The sequence below is a fragment of the Neophocaena asiaeorientalis genome, unplaced genomic scaffold (genome assembly GCF_003031525.2).
Source record: "Neophocaena asiaeorientalis asiaeorientalis breed wild unplaced genomic scaffold, Neophocaena_asiaeorientalis_V1.1 scaffold251, whole genome shotgun sequence".
NCBI classification, from domain to species: domain Eukaryota; kingdom Metazoa; phylum Chordata; class Mammalia; order Artiodactyla; family Phocoenidae; genus Neophocaena; species Neophocaena asiaeorientalis.
The window spans coordinates 5,796,538-5,807,422 of NW_020173377.1; the positions used below are offsets into that span (position 1 = coordinate 5,796,538).

General features: G+C 37.8%; 1 protein-coding gene across 19 annotated transcripts in view; it reads left to right on the forward strand.

Annotated features, from left to right (window-relative positions):
- Nucleotides 1-658: 658 nt before the first annotated feature.
- Nucleotides 659-10,885, forward strand: part of SLMAP (sarcolemma associated protein) — a 146,833-nt gene continuing 136,606 nt past the window's right edge. For 18 of the 19 annotated variants that reach the window (XM_024746290.1, XM_024746288.1, XM_024746295.1 and 15 more), the window contains exon 1: nucleotides 659-890. In XM_024746290.1, coding sequence (XP_024602058.1) covers nucleotides 693-890 — 198 coding nt within the window. In that variant the 5' untranslated portion in view covers nucleotides 659-692. The remainder of the gene's footprint in view (nucleotides 891-10,885) is intronic. The other variant, XM_024746307.1, reaches the window with a different exon arrangement.

Below are 10,885 nucleotides of genomic sequence, written 5' to 3' on the forward strand. Positions count from 1 at the left end.
AGGGCCTCAGCCACCGCCGCCTCGGCCCACGGCGGTCCGGGGACCCCGTGCCACCTCCCGGCCGGCCTCCGCGCAGCAGGGGCAATGCAGACTGTCCCGCTGGCCGTCTAGACCCCTTAACCGCCTCCATCGCCTCTCGTCCCTCCACTCCCGAGGCCCTCGAGGACGGGCGGTGGCTGCTCAGAGGTGCTCAGCTACACCACCTTTCTTCCGCCCGAAAGGACCTTTCTGGCCGCACCGACCCTTTCTTCATGCTGCAGTGCTGCAACATTTCCGCCACCGAGGGGGGAAAGCGGCCGCGATCCCAAACAAAACACAAGAATTGGTGTGTGACTCATCTGGTTGTATACCTCCAGTCCTCAAACTGTCTTCCAGGAGTTTTCTTGGCCGAAGCTGTCCAATGTTTGAGCCTTTTCTTCCCAGGGAAGAAGATGGACTGAAAGCTGCCGGTTGGGGACTTTTTGTGATCAGGGCCCTGCTGGGTTTTAAAGGAGGTGATGGGGCTTGCGCTGGCTTGTCTTCCCACCGCAGTGAAGAGTTTTTGATGTTCACTGGTTATGCTTAGACAATGTGCAGTCTGCTTTAATTTAAAATTTGGGGGGGGATAGGGGTATAGGCTTGTGAAGGGCAGTCCGGATCCGGTGGAACTCCTCTTTGTCCCTGGTAGGAGAGACACCCCAAGTCTGTCCTCGATGCCGTCAGCCTTGGCCATCTTCACTTGTCGCCCGAACTCACACCCGTTTCAGGAGCGTCATGTCTACCTGGACGAGCCTATTAAAATCGGCCGCTCGGTGGCCCGCTGTCGACCAGCACAGAATAATGCTACCTTTGATTGCAAAGTGCTGTCAAGGAACCATGCTCTCGTCTGGTTTGATCACAAGACGGGCAAGGTAATGTCACTACGTTGTCTAACAATTGTTGCTTTTCGTTTCCCTTTGCCCCTTCTGCATAATGAACGTGGGATCCCAGGGCTTGCACCCAGAGGAGACTTTCAGCAAGGCCATGAAACCAACTTTTTGTGTGTCTGGTTCTAGTGGAAATTTGATTGAGGTGGTTGAATGGAAAACAGAGAAGGTATTGTTAATTAAATGCCTCGAGAGGGCGATGGCATCTTGATAACGTGGTCATTCCCAGTGAAATCCCAAACCCTAATTCATTTTAGAAAACTAGATAGCGAAACTTGGCTTCTTGCTTTCAGTCTTTTTAGAAAGGTGAATTTGCAGTTCAGTGCTTGATGAAGCAAGCAGCAGTTCCCAAAGCAATGCAGGGAATCTGCGGCCGGTATTACTCTGGGGCTCAAATGACTTAGTGGTGAGATATAGTTAACACAGTAGCTTTTAGTTGAGTTCAGATCAGGGCTTTTCTAGCAAGGACAGTGTTTGTGTAAATTTATTTTGGAAGATTTGATACATATTTACCTAGGAAGGGATAATTTGCAATTATCAAAGACAATTTAATTAAGCATGAACAACTAACTTTACGATTTCAGAGTTTTGTTTGCAGGTTGGGTGAATGTATACCAATTGCTTTTGAAAATCACTTTTTTTTTTTTTTTTTTAAAATCACTTTTTGATGTTCTCTTCAGCGCTTAATAAAAGCACTTAATGCCTACTTACAGAGGTGATATTTAAAAATCAGTGTTAAAAATTAATTTATTTTCTGAAATTATATCCAGCTCTATCAGTTATTGCATTACCTGGATGTGATAGCTTGAATTTAGCGCTCTTCATTATAAGTGACTGACGATTTTAGCATTTTTATGTTGACATCCTAATTAACTATACATGTGGTTGCTTATGTTGTAAGAATACAAGAAAAAAAATTGAGTAAGACCCTTTCAAGTTTTAAAACTATCTCTGTGTGAGGAGAATATACTAAAGAGCTCATGTTTGTGCTTAAACCTCAAGTTAAGCTACTGAATTAGTTCCAACTTAGAGTAAGTTATGTAAGACTAATAAGAATATCTCCGGTTTCACCTCCTGACTTTTTGGTCCCTCTTTCTGAGTTAAATGATTAAGTCTTTTTTAAAAGAAGAATTTAAGTCTTTTAGAAGAGTACTGTTTTGAAATGAAAGAAACCTGAGCCTCAAAAGGAAGAGAGAAAGCGTTACTTCTGAATTAAGGAATTATTATATAAATCGTTTTTCAGAGAAAGGAGGAAAAGATTGCCCAAGTGCTGTGTGCTTGCGTAATATCTATATCCTACTCTGTATGTAGGATAAAAACTAAAAAGTATGTTAATTTTTCTGTATAACACCAGATGCTCATTTATTTACCTGTGGAACAGATCCTTTTTTCTCCCTGGAAAGTAAAGTTTGGGTGCCTGAAAGACCTCATAGGTTACCTATAGTAATTTAAAGAACTCATCTTTCCGGCAGTCAAATTCAAACATAGATAGTTGCCTTAATCAGCTTTTACATTTTTGTCCTTTTATGTCCCTGGGCAACAGTTAAGGTGAAACTTAATCAGGTAATACGTTTCTTAAAGTACATTGCAAATGTACCTTCTTTGATTTATTTTGAGATGACTAAGGATAGATCAATAGTGAGTGTTTATTGTATAAATTGAAATATGTTGAAATTTTGAATGAAATTGTTATTAGAAAACCTTGTCTTTAAAGGATATGCAGCTTATTTCTACCATTTGAACTTTTTTTTCTTTCTAAAACATACTCAGGATGTGAGGCCTTTACTTTAGGGGTAGATATAGCTATTGATTATTTTACCACCTACCACTTAGTCTATTTAAAGCAACCTGTCAGATATTGCCATGTGATCAAATTGTTTTAAGAATTAACTATTTAAAGTTTAGGTTTGGACAGACAGTAGGTTGTTGTTGTTTTTTTTAATCTTTTAATTTGTTCTCAGCAGGAGAAATAAGGAAAAGTACACCTACTCAGCCTTTCCTGAAGCATAAGTCCCTCTTCTATTATTTTTAGAAAAAATTTTTCTATCTATCTATTATTTTTGGCTGCGTTGGGTCTTCCTTGCTGCACGTTCGATTTCTCTAGTTGCGGCGAGCAGGGGCTACTTTTCGTTGCAGTGTGCAGGCTTCTCATTGTGGTGGCTTCTGTTAGGGAGTGCGGGCTCCAGGCACGCAGGCTTCAGTAGTTGTGGCACGAGGGCTCAGTAGTTGTGACTCATGGGCTCTAGAGTGCAGGCTTAGTAGTTGTGGCACTCGGGCCTCGTTGCTCCGGGCACGTGGGATCTTCCCCGACCAGAGCTCAAACCCTTGTCCCCTGCGTTGGCAGGCGGATTCCTAACCACGGTGCCACCAGGGAAGCCCCAGACAGTAGGTTTTGATTGAGCATCTGTTATGTGCCAGGTAGCGTGAGGTACACAGTTACAAAGAAAACCCACAATTAGACCAAATATCATTTATTGTTTTCTCTGTAATAAATTTCCAGTATGAGGATTTGTTACAATTTTATCATAACAGAAGTCCCTAGGGCCTAATATATTTTCCCAGCAAATTTCTTCCTACAACACTAGAATCCCCTCCTTCTTTAAGCATTGCCTCAGGCATGTTCTTTTTGTTTGTTTGTTTTTTTCCTCAGACATCTTTAAACTTCAGTTTTCTCTTCTGGGGATAATAATAGTACCTACTGTTGTTTCCAGCATTGAGATAGTCATGTAAATCACTTAGCACCCTGTTCCTGGCCCTTAATAAGGGCTCAGTCCTTAGAGAAGAGGGTGTTTGGGGTCAGAGGGAAAGGGAACCATCTAGGCAGGTCTTTGCAATTTGCTGTAGTGCTGTGGAATCTCAGGAAGGTAATGAGACATTTTTTTCTTTCATGTGATGGCATAGGTGGATGTAATTTTTAAAATTGAAACATGTGAAGAACTTTGCCCCAAATTGGCACCTTACCTGGGAAGTGGAAAATTGGGGTAATATGCCCTTTGGTTGACTTTGAATTTGTGAGTGTTGCATTCTGCATTCATCATTATGGGAGAACCATTAAAAGCTGGAAGAAATTATAAACACTTAAAACTTTCTGATTATTCAAGTAATACATGTTTATTGTAGGAAATTTGCAGAGTGTAGGCAGATGGAAATCTATGTGACATTTTTTAATGCTAAGTTCATGGAATGTGTTATGGTACTTAAAACCTGCATGCTGGAGGGTGACAGGTTTGCCAGAGAGTGGAATTTAATAAGCTTCCCCAAATCACCTACTCAGGGATGTAGCAGTTGGATATTGCCCTGCTTGGTTTCTGGCCCTGTGTATCATCCTTCACTCCTTTTTGGAGGTCATACTCTTCAAATTAGATGGCAGATTATAGGATGGTCATTAACCCTTCTATTGACTCAAGGTACCACTGAACAAGCAAATCTACCCATATGGTGGTTACATAGAAGAGATAGTAAGTGGACTGCCTCCTTCTGATTTGGATGGCCCTATTTGATTTGAGGCTTTGTGGACCAGCGATAGTCTAGTGGTGGACACAGTAGTTTATTTCCAGTCTCACTGTAGTTTACCTAGTAGTAAGTAGTAGTAGTAGTTGTCTACTTCCAGGTTCACTTTTTTACTTAAATTCAGCACTTATTTTTGGGCACCTGTTCTATCATGATCTGTTTCAGTGGAGAGCATAGTGGTGGGGTGGGGGCATGGGGGGAAAATGATGAGAATTGGTAAGAAATTGTTACTCCTTTTTAGGGGCTTATATTTGGATAGAGAGGGTGACTAAACACCTTGAGAACAGTTGATTTGAGATAAGACAGTATTATATAAGTTCAAATGGCAAGAGAGTGATGGTGTTTGAATTAGACTTCAAAACAGGAGTGGACAGGTACAGGTTAAGAAAGGGTGCTTTTATGGGTTGTGTTTGTGTGTGAGGGGATGAGGGTGGAATAAAACAGACAAAAGCAAGTTATTTTGAATGATTTGGACATCTTCCAAACACTGAGGAAACTGATTTTGTTGGATAGAAGGTCTTGGATAGTAGCTATGGGTGAACATTCGTTGTGTGTGGTGTTTTCATGTTTCTGCCTTGTTTTTGGAATTAGTTTTCAGACCTTGGAGGAGAAGGTCTCTGCCTTATGTGTCTGTTTCCTATTATTTCTTGTTAAGTAGATGTTGAGTAACTGAAGCTGAGTAGATACCCTGGTGCCAGGTTGTGGAATGCCTTTGTTGCCAAACTAAGGGCATGGACCCATGGGTTATGGAAGGCCCAGGAGAGTTCTATGCCGAGCATTGACATACCAAAACCATTATTTAAGAGTGATAAAACGTCCGCGTGTAGAGAGGCATGGAGCAAGTAAAAACGGGTAACTGTTAGCTTAACTAAACTTATTGTGTACATTGTACCATGCCCTGTTCTAAATGCTTTACGTGTTAACTTATTTAATACTTAAATATCTAAGATAGGTGCTTATTTTTCCCATATTAACATATGAGGAAATTAAGGCACAGAGTGATTAGATTAAGTTAACTTGCCCAAGTTCATATAGCTAATAAATGGTAGAGGTGGGATTTGAACTGAGGTTTTCTGACCCTTGAATCCAAGCTCTTAACCGTTTTGCTATTCCAAGGCTTTGTAAAATTTTAGATATGATGTCATGTTGTAGGGGAGTGGGCCGGGTTAATAGTAGGAAAGAAAATGACTAAATGCCAGAAAATGAAAAAAGACAAATGTGTTAACTTGTCTGTTAGGACTTCAGCAAAGAGAGAAGGTCTGTATGGACTGGAGATTTTAGGAAAGGTTTCATGGATAGATGGTTTCATGGACGAGATGCAATTTGAGCTAGACCTTAGGACTTTTTGAATAGGGCAGAATGTAGATGGAGTCAGTCGGAAAGGAGTTTTGGGTGGGAAGAATTGCTCAAGTAAAGGCATAGAAGCAGGAATGATGTGGCACGTTTCAAGGACATTGCAAGAAAGTCATTGCAAAGGAGAAATCTGCAGAATTTGACAACCAGGATTGTTTCTTCCTTCTTCCTTCCATATGACTGCAAAGATCCTGGCCTCAGCTTCTGGGGAGAGTGGCAGATCATACGTTCATTGATTTTGTTTGTATTATGTTTCAACAGATATCTGGTTTTTTTTGTTTGTTTGTTTTTGTTTTTATTTACAGAAGTTACAAAGGTCATTAAGAGAAAGACATGTATTTGACATGTTATATTTAATGTGCATTAATGTAAACGTGTTCAGAAGGCCTGGTTATGTATCCACAGCACATCATCATTTCCTTCTATGTTACTTTTAACAGTAGTGGAAAGTTAATGAAATATTTTGTCTATTATTTCAAGTTGTTAAAAATATGGTTGGTGTATACACTTAAAACATTTTTGTTCTACTTAGTTATTTGACTTTACTCCTTGGCTTAAATTTATTCTTTACCTTCTCAGGCTCCTGTTCGGTATTTATGTTAGAGCTTAGTATCTATTCTCTTTTATAAATAGGGAGGAGGGTGTCTGTCATTTAGAGTTTTAAGTGAAAAGATTGTGAGATTGGTTCTTAATGTATATCAGTTACTTGAATCCAGAAAAATGGTGGCATTTGTTAGCTGCAGAAATGTTCTAAGGACTCTTTCCTGCCCATGCTTCTCTCACTACCACTACCAGTAGATGAGCAGTTTATACGCCTGCTCAAAATCTAGGTTGTTTGCCCCTTTAATTTTTTTTTTGCCCCATTAATTTTTAACATGATATACAAAACCTTCAAAATCATCTCTCATTCCTTTTTTTTTCCTGCTTCGTTTTCTATTACTGTTTTTTTCCTTTGCCCCAGACTCTGTGCAGTAGCTATGTGACAGTGCTCATTGTTCCTAGAAAAAGTGCCATTTTTGCTGTTTTGACTTCCAGAATGCCTTTTCCCCTTCATCCTAGTTCCAATGTGACACCTTCCCTGACTCCCACTGAGGAATTAATTGCTTCTTCCTCTATACTCCCATAGAACTTTGTATATAATTTCGTTATGAGACACAACAAAATAATTATGACGCAAATGCGCTATTGCTCTGCCAGATGTGAGCTCTTGAGAACAAGGGGATAGGCACTACATAAATGCTTGAATGAGTGAAATGTGAACAATGGAGCAGTTTCTGTTTCTGCAGACCCTGAGGAGGGTCAAAGAGCAGAAGGTCATTCGAGTTAGTTCTCAGTTTGAGATCATGGACTCAGTTTCCAATACATGGTGTTTGTATAAATCATTACTTATTGAGAATTTGCAGTGTGCAAGACACTTTGCCGAGTGTTTTGGTATCTTAGATAATCTTGTGATTGGTGATATTATGAATTTTGAGCCATTACATATATATCCATTCTCATGCAAAATAATACTTTTAAGGGTTTAATGATATTCAGAATGCTTTCTTATTTCACTTGATCTGTATAACACTTAGGAGGTAGGTAGAGCAACGCAGACTGGCTCCATTTTATGAAAAAAGAGTTTGCTGTTTAGAGGTTATTTGCACAAGGTCATCTCTTAGTAACTGTGGAGAGTTGGAACCAGAATCTAGATTGTTTCCCTCTGAGATAAAAGCCAACTGCTAGACATTTATTCTGAACTATCTTATTATGGAATGAACAATTATTGTAATGAAAATCTGTCTTTTGCTCTCTTGAAGGGTAATCTAAGCTATTATTTTCTGGAAGTATAACTAAAAAGCTTGTCATATGACAGACTTTCAAAGACTGAGAGAATCTGAGTTAATTATTTCTCTGAGTCAGCTAGCATTTTTTAAACATACCCCTACTACTCCTAGCAATAAATATATTTTTTCTTACGTTTGCATTCATGCAACTGATTTGGATTTGAGTGTTTATGCAAATGGATGAAACAGCCTTGGAAAAACTTGTGTGCCGTGTAAATTTTTAATTCTTTAAAGAGAATAGCTGACAGGTGTAAAGAAAAAAAGTAAAGTTTATATAGGCACTTGAAAACATGGAAGCCTTTGGTGATTCTGCTGTATTCTTTGTCAAATATGTAATCTGGGTTAGATTTTCATCTAAAGACATTGGAAACTTTGTTTTCTTATTTATTTGCATTAAAGTTTTATCAATACTTTCAGGCTTATGATTTTATCTACATTTATAACTACTGACTTATTCTAGCTGAGTCAAGTAGAAATGAATTTCCAATATGGACCTTCAAGCTATTCTTCCTTTTTTTACTTTTCACTTACAAAAATAATGGATACATTCTCATAAAAATTGAAGCAATAAGGACGTATGTGGAGTATATATATGTCCTCCTTCACATAGGTACCTCTTATCCTCTTCCCTTCCTCTAGAAGTAACTTTTGTTATTAGTTTGGTATGTAATTTTCAGAGCTTTTTCTGTGCATTTGTCTACTTGGGTATGTAGATAAGTAAGGTTTTTTGTTGTTGTTACTTTTTTTTCATAAGCAATTGGATCATAATTTTAAATGTACTTTTTAGCTGATGATATCAAGTGAATTATGCTCAGCTTATCTGAAATGTGTTAATATGCTCTAGGTTGTGGCCAGCATCCAGACTGCTGTAAAATTAATATCATTTTATTGAGCACTTACCAGGTGGTATACTGAGTTTTATATGCATTATCTCATTTAATCCTCACAACAGACTTTTGAATTTGTTAGTGGTATTATCCTCAGGATGAGAAAGCTGAGCTTCAGGAAGGTGAAGGAATTTGTTCAGGGTAGCACAGAGAGTGGTGAAGTCAGGATTTGAACCCCAGTCATCTGATTGCAGAATGCATGCTCTTGATCGCTCTGTTGCTTGCTACCTCAGCACCTCCGCACAGTTAGTCATTGTTAATCTCATCACCAACCAGTTAGTGAGCAATAGATCAAAAGAAAAAAATATATTGAAATAAAAACCTTATTGTCTATTAACTCGTAGATATTTTGGTAGTAAATCTGTGTAGAGTTTTAATTGAAGATCAGTTCCTCAAACAATATTTATTTATTACTTAAAATTTTACAATTTGAAAAAAACACCTCTACATGTAAAGATATTAGAGTATCACTGTTCAGATACTATAATATACTAAAAAAGATACTCTTTCATTGGATAATTTTTTAGTATGCTTTATTTTTATTGAGGTATAGTTGATTTACAAAATAGAAGTTTCAGGTGTACAACATAGTGGTTCACAATTTTTCAAGATTATACTCCATTTAAAGTTATTATAAAATATTGGCTATATTCCCTGTGCTGTAGTTTATCCTTATAGCTTATGTATTTTATTCATAGTAGTTTGTACCTCTTAATCCCCTACTCCTATCTTTTCCCTCTCCGCACTGGTAACCACTAGTTTCTTCTCTATATCTGTGAGTCTGTTTCTTTTTGTTATATTCATTGGTTTATTTTTTAAATTCCACATATAAGTGATAATATGCAGTATTTGTCTTTCTCTTTCTGACTTATTTCACTAAGCATAATACCCTCCAGGTCCATTCATGTTGTTGCAGATGGAAAAATGTCATTCTTTTTTATGGCTTAGTAGTATTCTGTTGTACATATATGCCACACCTTCTTTATCCATTCATCTGTTGATGGACATTTATTTTGCTTCCATGTCTTGGCTGTTGTAAACAATGCTGCTATGAACATTGGGGTGCATGTATCTTTTTGAATTAGTGTTTTTGGGGTTTTTTGTTTTTGGCTATACACCCAGGAGTGGAATTGCTGGATCATATGGTAGTTCTCTTTTCAGTTTTTTGAAGAGTCTTCATACTGTTTTCCACAGTGGCTACACCAATTTACAGTCGCACCAACAGTGTACAAGAGTTCCCTTCTTTCCACATCCTTCATTGGATAATTTCTAAGTATAGTATGTTTGGAGGTTGTATTTTAAATTATATATGTGACCTCCCCCTATAAGTAAATCTAATTTAGAAAAAAATGAATATATTTGGTTTTTTAACTTTAAATATAGAAATATTAACTGTATTATTAGATGCCAGTTATGTTTCCTTCCACTTCAGAAGTTCAGGGATAGAAGATAAGATAATGCTGTATGTTACTAGTATAGCAATGGTAGTTATGCTTGTAGAATAAACAAAATTTGTAGCTCTGAATTTTTTGGAAAATTTTGCGTAGTAAAAAGGAATGATACAGAGTTATCATATAAGCCAGCAATTCTACTCCTTTGTATATACCCAAGAGAAATCAAAACATATGTCCACACAAAAACTTGTACAAATGTTCATTGTAAAAAAGAAAAAACCAACCCAATGTCCTTCAACTGATGAGTGGGTAAATAAAATGTGGTATACTATATAAAGGAATATTATTTGGTAATTAAAAGGAATGAAATATTGATACATACTACAACATGGATGAACCTTGAAAACACTATGTTCAGTGAAAGGCCACATATTGTTTAATTCTGTTTATATGAAATGTGTAGGATAGGCAAATCCATAGAGAGAAAGTAGATTAGTGGTTTCCAGGAGCAGGAGGTGATGGTTAATTTTATATGTCAACTTGGTGAGGCCGTGGTGTGCAGTTTTTGGTTAAATACCAGTCTAGATGTTGCTGTGAAGGTATTTTAAAAATGTGATTAACGTTTAAATCAGTAGGCTTTGAATAAAGCAGATTACCCTCCAGAATGTGAGTCTTATCCAATTAGTTGAAGGCCTTAAGAGAAAAGACTGAGGTTCCCCCAAAGAAGGAATTCTGCCTTCAGAGAGCCATCTTACTCAAGACAGCAACAGCACTTCTTCCCTTCTCAAGCCGGCTGGCCTGCCCTGCAAATTTCAGTTGACAGCCCCCAGAATGTTATGTGAGCTAATTAAAATAAATCTCTCTCTCTGTATATATATACATCCTACTGGCTCTGTTTCTCTGGAGAACCCTGAGTAATGTTATACATGGAGTGACTGCTGAATGGGTACAGGTTTCTCTTTGGGATGACCAAAATGTTATAAAAATGATTGTGGCATTTAAAAAATTTT